The sequence below is a fragment of the Poromitra crassiceps genome, assembly GCF_964638095.1.
Source record: "Poromitra crassiceps genome assembly, chromosome: 5".
Classification (NCBI taxonomy): domain Eukaryota; kingdom Metazoa; phylum Chordata; class Actinopteri; order Beryciformes; family Melamphaidae; genus Poromitra; species Poromitra crassiceps.
In genome coordinates this window covers 37,600,243-37,616,996 of record NC_139642.1, presented here as the reverse complement: position 1 = coordinate 37,616,996, position 16,754 = coordinate 37,600,243, and the positions used below count along the sequence as shown (strand labels likewise).

General features: G+C 45.9%; 1 protein-coding gene across 1 annotated transcript in view; it reads right to left on the bottom strand.

Moving 5' to 3' along the window:
• actn4 (actinin, alpha 4) overlaps positions 1-14,146 on the bottom strand; it is a 98,185-nt gene extending 84,039 nt beyond the window's left edge. Inside the window, exon 1 of the mRNA XM_083637555.1 lies at positions 13,752-14,146. Within this exon, the coding sequence (XP_083493681.1) occupies positions 13,752-13,874 (123 nt within the window). The 5' untranslated portion in view covers positions 13,875-14,146. The remainder of the gene's footprint in view (positions 1-13,751) is intronic.
• Positions 14,147-16,754: the final 2,608 nt, after the last annotated feature.

The following is a 16,754-nucleotide window of genomic DNA, read 5'->3' as shown; positions in this document are numbered from 1 at the left end:
TTAAACAGAAATGAGGTAAAATGGTATGCTGATGATTTTCTTATACGACCAGTGTAGGAATTTAGCCAGGGGCAAGGGCAAAAATGCCCCCAAGAAATCTCAGAATGCCCCTAAAAATCATGATCTAGGGGCAAAAATTGCCCCCAATATTAATAATATTAGATAGATAATTTTATTTTAATTCAAATTCATTTAATTTCCATTTCTAACAGCACCTGCAAGCTGGTTGCCAGAAGACGACGATGAAGAACACACTCACAAACAGCGCTGTTGTTTACACAATACGCTTTAGCAACTTTATGCACTAATTTAAAAAAAATTAAGTGCCCCCAAAATTGCATAAATGCCCCCAGTTTTTGAGACAGACAATTTTTTTTAATTTTACATTTCCTACACTGTATATGACTGATTGTCTGCGATGCACAATCTGATTCACTGGCCCAGATATTCTGCACACCACCAAACCTTTAACGCCTTTCCTCTGCAAACTAACATGTGGACTCTCACAGTTGGTGAAATGCACTGTGTGTGATTGGGTTTATTACAGTTAAAAGTGCAATCCTCTCAGACAGCCACAAACAGCGGCCCCGGGCGTGAGGTGAGCTCATTACAAATGGTTCCACATAAACTCCACCTAGGTGTTTATATGGAAGGAGCTGCGAGCAAGGCGGAGCTGCACCTCACAGTTGCAATTTTTTCCTCAATTTACTTCCCCGTGTGTTAATTGAAGCATGAATGATGCCCAACACCTTTTAGGGAAACCTGACAATGTTTCATCTAATAAAACTCTCTCACTCACACACACACACACACACACACACACTCCACCTGGGTGTTTATATGGAAGCAGCTACAAGCAAGGCGGAGCTGCACATCACAGTTGCAATTTTTTCCTCAATTTACTTCCCTGCGTGTTAATTGAATGATGCACAAAACCTTTTAGGGAAACCTGACAATGCTTCATCTAATAAAATTCTCTGTCTCTCTCACACACACACACACACACACACACACACTAGGGCTGCACGATGAATCATATTTTTTCATTGTCATCGCGATATGAAAATGCGCAATAAACACATCGCAAAAGTCACGTGTTATCGCAATTAAAAAAAAAATTCTGGCCAATACTCCACTTCTGTTATAACATTTCAGTCTGGAATATGGAATATCTTTCAATAATCGTTATGACTAAAAGGCTAAAAGTAATCTCATGTGTAAGAAATTTACATTGAAGTAAAAATGTAAATAATTAACTTGTTGGTTTTGGATTTTTTTTTGCTTCAAGAGTGCATTTTTGTTCGTATGACCCTCAACACAGGCTTTGAGAATCCCGTGCCACTTACTGATACGTATGCTTAAATTAACACACTCATTGCAAAATGAATTTAGGCCCTCACTGTAATACTTCAGAAGTTGAATTTGAAGTTCAGCATTAATACATTTGTCATTTTTTGTCTTAGATTTACCTTTGTGTGTTATTGCAATATAAAACTACATAATTGAGAATCGATTCTAGATTCTGGAATCGAGAATCGTTGGAATTGAGAATCGATTCTGGAATCGGATCGTGACCCCAGGAATCGGAATCGGATCTGATCGTGGCTTAGCCGGATCGCAGCACCCCTACCCATTAATATTTTTGTTTATAGCATTTATTTATTTATCGCAGGTCATATCGTCATCGCAATATTGAACAGTGTTAGCGCAAATCGCAGCTTTTCCTCATATCGTGCAGCCCTAACACACACACATAAAATCTACCTAGGTGTTTTTACGGAAGCAGCTACAAGCCAAGCTGGGCTGCACCTCCGAGAGCTGCAATCTCTACCACCATTTAGTTCCCTGTGTGTTAAGTGGACCGTGAAATAGGCAGAACACCTTTTAGAGAGACCTGACGACGTTTGATCCAATAAAACTCTCTCTCTCACACACACAGTGTCCAGTAGACAGGGCCTGTTTGTTTAAGTGAACAGTGTTTACCAGCAGCCTCCGGCACAGAAACCCACAGCTATGTGACGCTGTTGGAAAACTAGACATGGGGGGGGGGGGGGGGGGGGAGAGAATCTCACTCCTAAACTCCAGTAAACCCCCTCCCCAACACCCAGAATATAATGGAGCCCCCACCCTTCTCACACACACACGCACACACATCTAAACACACACACCACCACACCTAAACACACATTCCTTTCAGCTGCTTTCCTGCAAACAAGCAAGACGCCCCCTTTCTCAAAAGCACTGGGTCTGCCTCGAGGGGGAGGTTTAGGCTTGGACAGATCATGAGGCCACTGCGGAAGTTAAAAAAAAATGGCAGTTACTCGAATCGCCACTTGAGGCTGGCTGCAAAAGGGAGTCAGTCAATCCCCATTCAACTCCATGTTAAAATGCCCGAGTTTACAGCAAAAATAAACATGTTTACACGACAGCCTGGTTCAAAAAACGGTTTCTCTCTCTCTCTCAGACATGTGCACACTGCACAGGCACACAGTCCTAGTTTCTGGTGCACAGGCTGTCACACACTGCTAGTCTGCAGTGCAGACATGAACCACATGGCTCCAGAGGAGAAGCCAGCTGAAGCCGTCTTCCTCTTCAGCCTGTGACTGGATCCGTCTATACGGACGCACCATCATGTCGGCACGTCATCGCTATCGGCCGATAACAGCTTTCAAATGAAATATCGGCCCGGCCCCAAACCAAACGTTTCTGCCGATATGACAGGCCGATAAAATTACGCTTTAATTATGCCCTAATGCTCAATGCTTGACTAATGTTCAACATTATTTAGATCAGTGGTTTTCAAACTTTTTCACGTCAAGGACTGACACAAATTAGACCACGGTCGGACTCCATTTCGTCCCAGGGTCCCCCATCTGATAATATTTTTTAGGGATGCACCGATATGAAAATTTTGGCCGATGCCGATAACCGATATTAACTCATTGAATGCCATGGACGTCCTTCGACGTCCAATTAAATAGTGACGTAGAATGCCACGGACGTCCTTCGACGTCCAATGCGTTTTTTGACGGTGGGACGTCGATCAAAGCCTTCCGCAGCTCCTGTACAACTATAGTAGCTATTGGAGGTGTATAACCTATTTTACGGACTCATTAGGTGGCGACAGTGCTTGCTCGGTGCAGTCCAGATTAGAGACAGGTCCGAGAAACAGCCTAAAAGCCGTGGATCAAAGACAAACCGATACATGCTCCCAGAGCCATTTGCTCTGTCGCGGGAGATTGGCTCCGAACAGGAGTCAATCCGCGCTCACAACTGAGCCCCTCTGTCCCTGTCTGTCTGTCTGTCTGTCTGTATAGTTTCCCCACCCGATTAGCAGACAGGAAAGCAGCCCCTGACGCCAAACCATTCAGCAATCCGGGTTGGCTCTTCCCTGCTGTGGCGCTGAGAGCCGACAGCAGCACACAAACGCAGCAGTCCGAAAATATAATGGTTGCGTGAGGCTGTGTGCAGTGTGGGGAGGAGTTTACGGGGGGAGGGGGGGAGGGGGGTGGTGCCGGGTGGTGCACGCAGGGCATCACACAACAACTACGTCACTACATCAGAAAATATTATCTTCAGACTCAGTGAATGTGCTTGAAATGCTGCATTTCACAAAAGGCGGATTATCTCAGCTAATAATTTGAAAAGCCTGAAAACGCTGAAAACAACCTATCTTCTCCGGCTCATAACTAAAGAACGGAAAATGGTATCAATAAACTTTTTTTTGCTGATGATACAATAGAGCCAGCTCGTTCTTGTGCGTGTTCGGTGTTTACATAGTAATATCACACAATATTCTGTGGGCCTCGAGAAATCACTGAAAACGCTCTGAAAACTCTGGCACTGGGAGCATCCGTTCTCCAAAAGTGGCTGGCACTGAATGAGTTAACATTGCTGTTATGGCCGATAACCGATATTTACCGATGTCGATATGATCTGTATAAAACCAAATTTTTATGATCATTACATTTTGTACATACTGAAAAACACATGTTAACACTGAATTTGAAAAAGTTATGCATTTCTTTATTTGCAAAGCCTTTGGAAAAGCCCATAAATCATAGATTTACTGCATTATTTCATATCAATGTGAAGAATTTGGCTGATAATGATAACCGATATTAACATTGCAACATCTGACCGATACCGATATGACCGATATGTTAAAAAATGACTAACATCGGCCGATACCGATATGATTGCCGATATATCGTGCATCCCTAATATTTTTTCTTTTAGATCTTTTACAGAAAGTCTATGAAACCCATGACCAAAATAGTCATATATTCTGTTACTTATGGATGGAATTATAGTGGAAATAAATGATTCACCTTTTTGCTGGGGACCCATTGTGGAACCCCCCTCAAGGACACCCGGGGGTCCCCGGACCGCACTTTGAGAACCACAGATTTACATAACCTAATTTGAAGTAGTTTTCTTATTTTGTCCAGTGAATGTGAACATTTTGCAAAGCGTTGTATTTATGTCTGTATGATCTGCCAGTGGGCCATCATGATAAGAGTAGACCTAATGTGTTCATTGATTCCACTACAGGAGAGACGAGAGACTTGATGTTCTCTGAAATGAGCTGGGAAGAAATGTGTGCATATATTGTAATGGGCCAAAAATATCGGCACATCGATATCGGCAACAAATCCAATATGGTGCATCCCTAGTCTGTAGGAAGTGCTGATCCTGGATCAGTGATGCATCGCATTCATAATGATCATCTGATCAGGTAAAACTGACTCTCGGTCAGCAGTGATACAGCAGGAAATACATCTAGAGTCAAGACTAAAACATACGCCAGCATTTGATCAAATAAACTCATCCCCAGCTTACTATTGTGTGAGAGGAGACTGGTGGTAGGTTTAGCCCCTCTGTGTTCACTATATGATAAGGTAGTTTAGAATAGAAATGCTGCAGCTGTAGCTTGCACCGCCCACTGCACATGAACATGCTGCTTATTGGTTGAAATGCAGCGTAACAAACAGAGACACTAGACAGTGAAAGCACAGCGAGCTGATCACACAGCGTATTTGCTGAAATAAAAAGTTGCTACATATTCCTTGAGGACACACCAGGAGGAGGAGATATGAAGGGAGGCGGTCCGAGCTCCCAGCCGAGACCAGCGTGCATATTGGCAGCTGACCAAAAGGGAAATTCTTTGTCCCTATTGTTGCCAATCTCAATTCATCAGTGGGAAATGCCATTCACTAATCCTCATAACTATGCACAATAGAGACAAAGCACGCCGCACCGCGAACAACAACAATTAGCAGGACAGCTAAGGTCATGTCCGCCACCAAGAGCATCCAGGGATTTACGGCTGCTATGACATTCTTACGGACCCCCAAACCTCCCCTCTCTCCATAAACGCTGCCCCTTCCATCCTTACACACAGAGAGGGAGAGGGAGGGAGGGAGGGAGGGTGTAGTAGAGAGTGAGAGAGAAACAGACCGGAAAGAAATCTCTTTGAACGACAAACACATTAGACCAGTGGGCGGATGTCAAGGCTAAATGCTACGCTACATTCTTTCAACTGATTGGAGAGAGTTTGTCCGGGTCCGCTGCTGGGCGGTGCAGACGACAGAGGTTTGCACTTTGGACCGGCCTGCCGCAGTGGAAACAGAGCAAACGGCGACAAATTACAATCAGTCACAGAGCGATATATCCTTGAAACAAATACTTTGGGCAATGATTGGCGTCACGACTTCCACTGAGACTTCCCCCTGCGAGGGGCGCCCTTTGCCCCGGAGGAGGAATCTCCCTCTCGTCTCCGCCACACTGGCCACATCTGCAATCCTGCTAACCCCCAACTCTGCTTCTTTTTTGAGTCGGGCAAAAAACAGGACACCCCGCCCCCCTTCAGTGTAAGCCCCCTCCCTCTGGCCTAGCAAGCTATAATGGGCCACCAAAGGAATGTTTCCCCCTGCATGCTCTCACTGACTGTGGCCTATGGGAGGGGAGCGAGAGAGGCAGAGAGAGAGAGAGAGAGACGGAGAGAGAGAGAGAAAGCGAGGTTACATTCCTTTCTGCTCTGTCCGTTGGCGGCTGCCTGGTTGACTGACTGCTCCGTTGTTCAGGGAGTACAGGCTGGTTGTGGACAGCGCTCAGCTGTATGTGGGTCTCTGAGGGCTTTCCCACAGCTGACCTGGGATCAGCTGGCAGCCAGGGAACTGCAGAGTGCCCACCGCACCCCCATTCCCCCCACATCCCACAATGCACTGCAGACAACTGGAACACCAACCAATTTATCTGGGTTGATAGATTCACAATCACAAACAAACAAACACAACTCCTGGAGGAGTAGCCCAGAGGCCACCTGCATTTCCCCCACAATGTTCATTCTTGTCGGGTTGCAAAAGCCCCTGAAACAGTCCATTAGTCCAGTGGTTCTCAACATGGGGACTGGGGATCACCAAGGGTCCTTGAGGGGCTTAGAGGGGAAATTGATGAATTGTTAAAACTTCATTTCATTTACAAGTTAACAATTCCAGAATGTAGAAGAATGACAGTTTTGATCCTAGTTCTACTGTAATCTCTCTACCTACCTGGACTGATTTAGGGGTCCTTGATGTGGAAAAAGGGTTGAGAATGACTGATTAGTCCATCAAGGCAAGATGACTCACAACACCTACATGTATGCAATAGGGGGGTAACATGATCTCTATTATATCTGATAGTCAGCTCTCAGCTGAAGTGGATCTTCATAGGTTTATTGTGTATTTGCATGCATGCATTATCAGCATGATTTGGATGAAGTTAGACTATTGTTTCACGAAGCAAAGACAGAATTAAAGACAGAACAGAGAGGCATTTTCAACTGAACCCTAAAGCCCATTGAAATCTGCACAATAGCCCTGTAATGATTCATGATGTCTGCTTTCACATCAGCTCTGTAATGATTCTAGACGAGAGTGAATTCCTGTCATAGCCGCCACACCCCAATCAGGTCGGTCCTGCTACGCCAATCACAGCGGAGACAAAAAGAGGGACAGCCAATCAAAGCGGCCGCTCCTCGCATTCTCCACAGACACAAGCGTTGTCTATTGTGGCGCTTGTTTGGCGAGTGGGCCATACGGTCAACACTCCTCAAGCACATTAGGCTACCTCCTTTCTTTGAGAAGGTTTTCTTTTGGGGGGGGGGAAGAGCACCTGGAGGAAAAAGTGACATGGCTGCCTGGCACTTGGCGGGTTATCTTGGAGCGCCATCGGTGATGGCGGCACGATGCATTGTCTGGGCCATTTGTCCTGACAAAATGTCACTCACAGTCAGAGCCCGTCCCCAGCCAGCCCGGGCCATCTGAACCAGCCAGCCCGGGCCATCTGAACCAGCTCACAGCCCGTCCCCAGCCAGCCCGGGCCATCTGAACAGCTCCGCCTGCCTGCCTGACCGCCAGCCGCACAAAAAGCATGTGAAAGTGGGCGTGGACAGAACAAACTAACATTGTGTCCAGCTGCCCACCTTGGCAGCAGTGGAAAGCTTTCTCTGTGTGTGTGTGTGTGTGTGTGTGTGTGTGTGTGTGTGTGTGTAGAGACAGAGAGAGAAAGAGAGAGAGTGTTGCAAGTCTGGGCACTGGCAGGGTGCGTCAGGGGAGCGACTGAGCGAGAGTAGCATTAACTCACGCTGCTGCTGACTGTGTGACGCTAGCAGACACACATCTGTCAACAACTAACACACACTACAAGCTAAAGTAGTGTATGTGATTACAACAAATTTAGCTTTATCTGCATTCATATGTAGGGCTGGATGATGTGGTTGAAATCAATCTGATAATCATAAGGATTTTTCTCAATATTAATATATATCACGATATGGTTCATGTGTGCAAAATCACGTTAAATAATCAAATGAATGTTCATCTCATTGAATCAAATGGTAATGTTAGGTGTGATGTCAAACAAAACACAAATCTTCAAATAAAATTCCTAGCATCATACCTCATAGTAGAATTTGCTTGTCGTCATCAATTCAGAATCAGACAGCAGAAATGTGTCACCAATCACAATATATTTAAATATCTTCATATCATCGCAATATGATTCCACTGAAAAACGATAATATTGAGTTATCTTCCAGCCCTAATAATGTGCATTTTATATTGTAAACCCTTTCTCTAATCCTCCAACACCCTGTCAGGTTTCTACATTAGCCTATACACTGTTCTATCTTGGTAGTAGCATCCTCATCATGTGTGTTAGCACAGGTGAGACAGCATCCTGTGTGTTAGCATAGGTGAGACAGCATCATGTGTGTTAGCACAGGTGAGACAGCATCATGTGTGTTAGCACAGGTGAGACAGCATCCTCATCATGTGTGTTAGCACAGGTGAGACAGCATCCTGTGTGTTAGCACAGGTGAGACAGCATCCTGTGTGTTAGCACAGGTGAGACAGCATCCTCATCATGTGTGTTAGCACAGGTGAGACAGCATCCTGTGTGTTAGCACAGGTGAGACAGCATCCTCATCATGTGTGTTAGCACAGGTGAGACAGCATCATGTGTGTTAGCACAGGTGAGACAGCATCCTCATCATGTGTGTTAGCACAGGTGAGACAGCATCCTCATCATGTGTGTTAGCACAGGTGAGACAGCATCCTCATCATGTGTGTTAGCACAGGTGAGACTGCATCATGTGTGTTAGCACAGGTGAGACAGCATCCTGTGTGTTAGCACAGGTGAGACAGCATCCTCATCATGTGTGTTAGCACAGGTGAGACAGCATCCTCATCATGTGTTAGCTAGGGCTGGCACGGATCACGGATAATCCGTGACCCGTACGGATCAGCCCCCACGGTTCGGCACACGGTTCGGAACGTCGTGGTCCGCGGACCCCCCCCCCCCCCCTCCCCTTTCGTTTCATTTAACGTTTAACGTTAGTGTATGAGAACGCCCAGCGCAGCCAGACACAGACAGGAATAATCATGGCAAGCACAAGTGAGCTTCCTCAACCCTTGTCGCCGCTGTAAAGTATCTCTGAAGGCTGTGGCTAGTGGCTCCTAAAGACAGCGTGACAACAAACTTATTTCAACACCTCTGAAAAAGCACAGGAATGCGATCAGCGTGTTGCGCGCTGCACAATATAACGAGAGCCACAACACACACACGCGCACACGTTTCACAAACACATTATCACCGGACGGTGAAATGTTGCCTTAGGACACATAACAACAAAACAATACGTGGGGCCACTGAGTAGCTTAACGTAGCATCAACGTTATATTTCCAGACTGACCTGGTCTGGTCTGTAGGTCTGTACCCGTGTCATGTGACTGGTGCAAGCAACAGCCACGAAGTTAGGCATAGCAGTGCCACCTAAAACAGGAAGTTTTGCCTGCCTTCAGAGTAAAAGCATACATTGTGTCACTTATGAGAAAAAAATATTTTTTGAGCTGTGCAGGGCAACAAATGGTTAGAGAATTATAATAGTATTAAAAAAATCTAATCGAAAATCTAATTTTGAGAGAAAAAATCTGATCTATATATTTTTTTGCTGATCCGAAAAATCCGTGATCCGTGGCTCAAAATCCGTCACGCGATCCGATCCGTGGGTTTTCTGATCCGTGCCAGCCCTAGTGTTAGCACACGTGAGACAGCATCCTCATCCTGTGTGTTAGCACAGGTGAGACAGCATCATGTGTGTTAGCACAGGTGAGACAGCATCCTCATCATGTGTGTTAGCACAGGTGAGACAGCATCCTCATCATGTGTGTTAGCACACGTGAGACAGCATCCTGTGTGTTAGCACAGGTGAGACAGCATCCTCATCATGTGTGTTAGCACAGGTGAGACAGCATCCTCATCATGTGTGTTAGCACAGGTGAGACAGCATCCTCATCATGTGTGTTAGCACAGGTGAGACAGCAGGAGAAGTGATGGCAGGCTGGACCACATCCATCTCTCTGCATCAGCTGAAAGCTGTTAACTGTAAAACCTCCAATCACTTCCATGCAAACAGACAGCTGCTGTGAGCGTAGGGAAATGAAGAGATGGATATCACACAATCACTGACCACAAGCCATTCTGCTGCTAGAACTCGGATGACGTACGGGAGCAGATGTATTACCCGAGCTGTGTTGGTCTTGGTGAAAGAGAAGAGACAGTAAACACAGTGGAAAGCATGAGACGTGGACGCAGACCCGGATATGTTTTGTAGCGCCGGTGGTTTGAGACGGTTTGGGTTCAAATCCTGGCCCTGTGTCAGTGTGCCATAACCGTTCTTACTGGAAGGCTTAACACTAACTCAAAACGTGGGACCTTTACTTGGTTGCGTTATGCGGGATAAGACTGAGCATTTTGTATTACAGCTTTTCTCTAGTAATGTGGTGTTTTTTGGCAGGTGTGGCCCATCACTGCTGGAGAAGTTAAGTATAGGGGGGAACACTGGGTCCAAAGCAGATCATTTCTATTTCAAAAAGCTTCTTTCAGAAGAGATCCAGAGACATTAAGGATCACCAGTGATTTTGGCGCCTGTTGTGGGCGGGGGCCTTCGTCAGAGTGGCTTGCTGCCTGACTGCTTTCCTTGCTAGATCAGCCTCCCACCTGACCCACCTCAGCCATACTTTCTCCTGGCCTTCTGACATGAGAAGTATGTGCAGGCTAACTGTCGCTCAGGGCAGATCTGCATGCACCGCCTGAGAGTTACCATAAAACCCCGGTGGCGTCACTGCGTACTTCAACAAGTTTCGACGTGCGGTCGATCCCTCGGCGGTGAGAAAGACTTAATGACATGTTTTGGCAGGCAAGAAGCTCCTCTGCCTGTGTGACAAAGTGCAGTCAACTACTGGACTCAGCTGGGCTGGCCCCAGTGAAACTGGAGTGTTGACGATTGTTGCTCAATATTATATTATTGGACAACTGGAAACAAATATCCTGTCTCCTATTTGTCTCCTTCAAATATCCAGGAGACAAACTCCTGCCTCTGCCAAATGTAAGGTTGTCAAAAGAATCGATATTCTCAATTTAAAAAATAATAATAAATGGTACAATACTCATTTGCAAGTGCAACAGCATTGATACCAGCAGTGCTTTCTTTTAATGAAAAATCAAAACATACTAGTGATTTTTCTCTCCTTATCATTGGTGGGTATCTGTTGCTTCAACAAAGTGTTCTGATAGGCTGATGACCAGAGCAGGTGCAATCTGCTAAGTGCAACGTTTTTAATTAGTTTTATCAGGCCTAGATTATGAGAAGCGCATGTCTGTCTTCGTTTATTTTTATGCCTCTTGATGTGTTGTCATTTCCCCCCGTGGTATCGGAAATGGTATCGAGTATCGATATGTTCCTGGGTATAGGTATCGAAGTTAGTATCGTGACAACCCTAGCAGACTCAGCCTGTATACAACTTTGTATTTACTGTCATTTCCAAATCACAAACAACTTATTTGTGTGCCGTGTGGAATCTGTGGTCTGCGGGTTCAGAGAAAACTCTTCAAACTGAGCAAATAAAGTAAAGGCCAGCCAAATGTCTTCTAAGGAAATATCTGTCTCCAGTCAGTGGTGTCTCCAGTCAGTGTCTCTGGCGGTCAGTGGTGCGTAGACTCAAAAATATACTGTAGCTAATGCACACCATGTACCAACAATGTCCTGGGTTTGAATCTGGACTGGGACCTTTGTTACATGTCATCTCTCCCCTCTCTCTCTATCTACTGTGGACATCAAATAAGGGCAAAAATGTCCAAAAAAACATAACCGAAAATGCAAAACCTTAGCATCTTGTTCCATTGTTTTACCAACACAGTAAATGGACAAGGTGTGCGTCAAGGACAACTTTGTAGGACCAACTCAGCCTTCAACAAATGGCTCCAGTCTTTGACCTTACGGACTCACTCTCAGACTACAAAGACAAAGCCAAGCCATTCCCACACTCATTATACCCACTTCCCTGTGATATTTTGGTGGGAGGCACTCGCTCACTTTTACGCAATAGCTGGCACAGTCTGGGTGGATACACCGCAGGAATGTGCCCTTGGTTCCCTCTCCTCACCAGGGCCAGCATAGCTCAAAGTTGGCAGGGGAGCACGTCCCTGGCTCTGGCTGCTACATGTCACGCCCGCGCCGCTCCCAATCAGTAAAACGTCCCAATGCCAACCTCCTACCTGCGCGGCGGTTGGGGAATGCACAGGAATGAACCTCGACCAGAGTCTGTACAAGCCATACTTGCTTTGTCAATGATTGACAGGTTTTGATTTTCCTTTCTTGCTGCGCAGAAGGGAACTTTGGCCCATGTGCCCCGCGGACAAACATGTACAGAGAGTCGGTCCACGGGTAGATTGACTGGGATGAGGCAACTGCCGAATGGTTTATCTGGTGGTTTGATTTATTTGTGGAAGGTTATCAAATCTCTGGAATGTCTGATGTTGACGTCTAAAATGCTGAGTAGGCTAATAAAAACACACGATTCAATGCGCGGTATGCTGCCAGTCCACTAGAGGAATGCTAATCATGTGGCTAGTCAGTGAATCAGATAGGGTGGGTGCATTAGCCTAGTTAGCACCGAAACACACACACACACCCTCAATCATTCCACATTGTTAAGCAACGGCATTTCAAATTATCCTTCATCATTTACCCTACAGGCGTTTCGGAGGGTCAAAACTGGTGTGAGCAGATTAAGTGGGATTAGGTGTGTGGGTAAGTGTTATATGCTGTGTGATAGAGGAAGGGCCTTGTGCAGCTGCAACAACGCTAAAGTGGACCAGTAGGACATGACCGATATACCGGTTTACGGATAATGGGCTTCTATTAAATATAGGTATCATCCAATCAAATAGCAGTTCCTAACTGACAGTCACATATAATGAGTCTGGAAAACCGGCAATGACTGACTTATCAATATACCTCTTCAGTAAGGGTATTTCGAATTAATTCTTAATTTAAAGGAAGTGAGTAATGTATCCCACATTTTCTCCTACTGTTGAATAGGTGTGCTGGTGTGGTGGGTCACCTTGCCTTGAATTCCTAATGGAATTTCATTAGCGTGGGTTTCAATGGACAATGTTTCCACACTGCTTTCCCATCCTGCCAACACTCAAACCCTGGAAGGGAAAGACTGAATCCTTGCAACATTTTCTGGCATGAAAATGGTCAAACTTCAGAATACTGACTGTCTGCGTGGAATTGGCTGCCAGAGCAACAGCTCCGATACAAATATATATATATATATATATCGGCCTTAAAAAAACCGCATATCGGTGGCACCCTACAGTAGTGAGCAGTAACTCGCCTCAGTCTTATCGCCATGCAACCAGTCATGATAACGCCCCGGGAAAAAACACCATTTCACTTGCTATTTTAAGCCTAAACTCTGCATAATCACAACTGCGCTTTCTCTAGCCATATGGCGTCCTGTTATCGCTCGGGAAAGGGTGCAGAAATCGCCTTGAAAGCTATGAAAACAGCAGCGAAGCTACGCAGCAAGCAGCGGCTTGGCACCAGACAGACAAACTGGATACTTTGTTTCATTCAAAGCGAGAGAGAGAGGGAGGGGAGAGAGGAGGGGGAGGAAACCAGCATTTATCACAAGTCAGAGAAATAAAACAGCTTGACACAAGAGCCTTGGAACTGGCCTATTTCTAACGCAGGGATAACTATACAGAGATGCATACGAACTGGGGCATTTGGACCAAATATAGAGCGAAAAGCAGGGCCCAGATTCAGTCCTCGACCTCCACTCCCTGATCCATCCCTCCCCTGCCATTTTTCACCCAGGCTTGCCCCCTCCCTCACGGCTCGGCTCGGTGCCTACCTTCCTCTGCTGCTTCTCCCAGGCCGGGTCCAGCAGCAGGTCTCGGTCCCAGTCGCTCTCTGGCTCCATGTAGGCCTGTTGTCCCCCGCCGTATTGGTTATTGGCAGCGTGATAATCTACCATGTCAGCACGACCAACCCGAGTGCGCCACGGAAAAAAGCTGTCTGGAAACGTCAAAAGAAAAGAAAAAAAATTATAGGCGACAAAAAAGAGAGAGAGGTGGGAAAGGAGGGGTTTAGGGCCCAGGAAACTCTCCTTCTTCTCTCGCCTCTTCTTTCACCGAGTTTGGTTAATTCGGTATGGAGTATCCGGTGTGTGCAGTCAAAAAATCCCCGCTGCCGCTGCTGTGTGTAGAAGAAAGCTTTCTCTACCCGCGGAGGGAATGGGAGGCTGGGAGGAACCGGCCGCTCCTACAGGCTGCCTGCAGCACGCAAGGTCAAGCTCACTGCAGTGAGGCACAACGCTTCCGCGCAACGCTTTCAAAATAAAACGACATAAAAAATAATGTGACAGCCACAATACGTAGGGAGTAGGGACACTCTGGAGTTACTTCCGGTCTGTTGCTGCGCAACGAACGGTAGCGTGGGGGGTAGCGCTAATTGTTTTGAATGGGGAGTTTCCCCCGCTTCTGAGTCCCCGTGCTGCCCGTGATGTGTGAGTGTCCCTAGTAGGTCATCAGGCAGTTATATCATCAGTGATGTCTTCTTAAGGTGCGTTCACACCGACCTATTAAGTTTTTCGCTGGCATCGAGTTTACATACAAAGTCAATGCAAACGAGCGATCTGGGCGTCTGAGCGTCAGAGACAGAGCGATTGGCTCGTTGCCCGAGATGAAATATCCCAACTCAAGCGAAATTTCGCTGCCAACAGTCGCTTGCTGCTGAACGCTGATTGGCTGCCGTAACCCCGGAGTATTTATTCATTCTTGCATCGGGGGAAAACACAGTTGTGTTGTTTATGTTTTCATCCTGTCTAACGTTAGAGCTGTGTGCTGCTTGTTTCTTGACAGTGAAGATCTCTCTCGTTTCTCAATGCACCGTGACCTCGCCCACATCTATCAGCGGGCCGGCACTGGTGCTGCCATTCTCACGGGGGCCATTTTGTGTCGAGAAGCCAGGGTAAACACAGGTGCAAGCAAAACACTAATGAGGGTTTCCAACTTCCATGATTGGGATTTGGAAACCCTCATTAGTGTTTTGCTTGCACCTGTGTTTACCCTGGCTTCTCGACACAAAATGGCCCCCGTGAGAAGGGTTATATTGTGCACAAAATAGTCTCTCCCTCTCTCCGAGCTCTGAGTATGAACACCTTGGCCCGAGGGCGCAGTGCGCTCCTGGTTTGCGGAGCGATTTAAACACAGCGACAGAGCGATTCCAAAGGGTTGAATCAAGCGACAGGGAGAAAAATAAATATCTCGGTGTGAACACAGCTTTAGTTAAAATTGGTTGAGTAGGCTAGTGTCTGTCTGTCTGCACCGCTTACTTCAGCACCTGGGTGTGATTTTTTTTATCGGGCTGTAAACATGTTTATTTATGCATGGTGTAAAGACAGGCATTTTTTGCAGTTTTTGCTGCTCATCAGGAAATACCACAGCGGCTATGGCATAGCCTACTGGAGGGCTAGATTACGCCTACCACACCATATTTTTAGTATAGATGGTTTTCACGGAATGGTCACTCCTCCACCTTAATGTTTTTTGTTATGTCCATAGGAAACACTGCGACAGGAAGTGAGCTGGGGTTCAATTTAGAATGTTTTTGTTGTCAAGTTAAAACCGTCTATATGTTTAGTTTCACTTAATATTTGACACAATTCCAGTGAATACCGTATATTGATACGATTTTTTTGGTTCTGTAACAATACATTTATTTTGAAAGCAGCCCCGCCTAACTTCCGGTACGAGTCTGATGATCTCACTTGATACAGCTGTCGTCTATAGCAGCCTCCATAGGCCAAACAACTTATGAATATTTATGACACAATGTGAGTGAGCTGCGTGAATGAACAGAGTGGGACTGAGCTGTGAAACACTGACACATGAAATACTGAAATATGCAATAGGCCTACTGAAACACACTAAAACACACAGAAACACCGAAAACCCAAACACTGAAACATTGTAACACACACTGAAACATTCATTACACTGAAACCAACCCGTTCTCACTCCCAACTCATCAATTACTGACATTTGGTCAATGGTCAGGACAGGACCATTGGTCCACATTGGCGTCACTTTTTAACGCATTGGGTAGGCTACCCGTGAATGTTTGAAACACACGAAAGGCCCACACATTTATTTTTTATTTTCTTTTCTTTTTTAGATTATTTTTTGGGGCATTTTTGCAGCAAATTCCCTGGATTCGAACCTGGGTCGCTGTGAGAAGGACTATTGCCTGGTACACGCTCTACCAGGTGATATGATAACCAATATTAACAATTGCAACATCGGACTGATACCGATTAATAAGTGATTATCAGCTGATACTGATGATTGCCAACATATCATGCATCCCTATTTTAATGTGTTGTGTATTCAAGTTCTGTGGAGGAAACTTGAACAGAAAACAAAACAGCAACAATATGGGGGGAAACAGGTATTATCCAGTGGGCTATCAGGCTTTGACAGAGGAAGCCATGGAAGTGATACTGAAAGCTGTAGTTCCTGTTCCTCAAATGGCCACTTGAGGCTGGCTCCAAAAGGGAGTCGTTCCTTCCCTGTTATAACACCCAAAGCGAGTCGCTGTGACAGAGAGATGGCAGAGATGCCAGAGACAACGAAAGTGTGGTTATACTTACTAGAGTCGATGCTGACAATGCTCGTCACTGCAACAAATCATTTGCTTGTAAGCTGTAACACTCACTCAACACGATTGCTCGTTCTGGACAATATCCTGTAGTATTCAAACATGGGCTGCTCTGCGCATGACACGGACATTGCACTAGCGCGGCCGCACGCTCACAACGGACGATGTGTTCACACATAAACCCCATACACATATG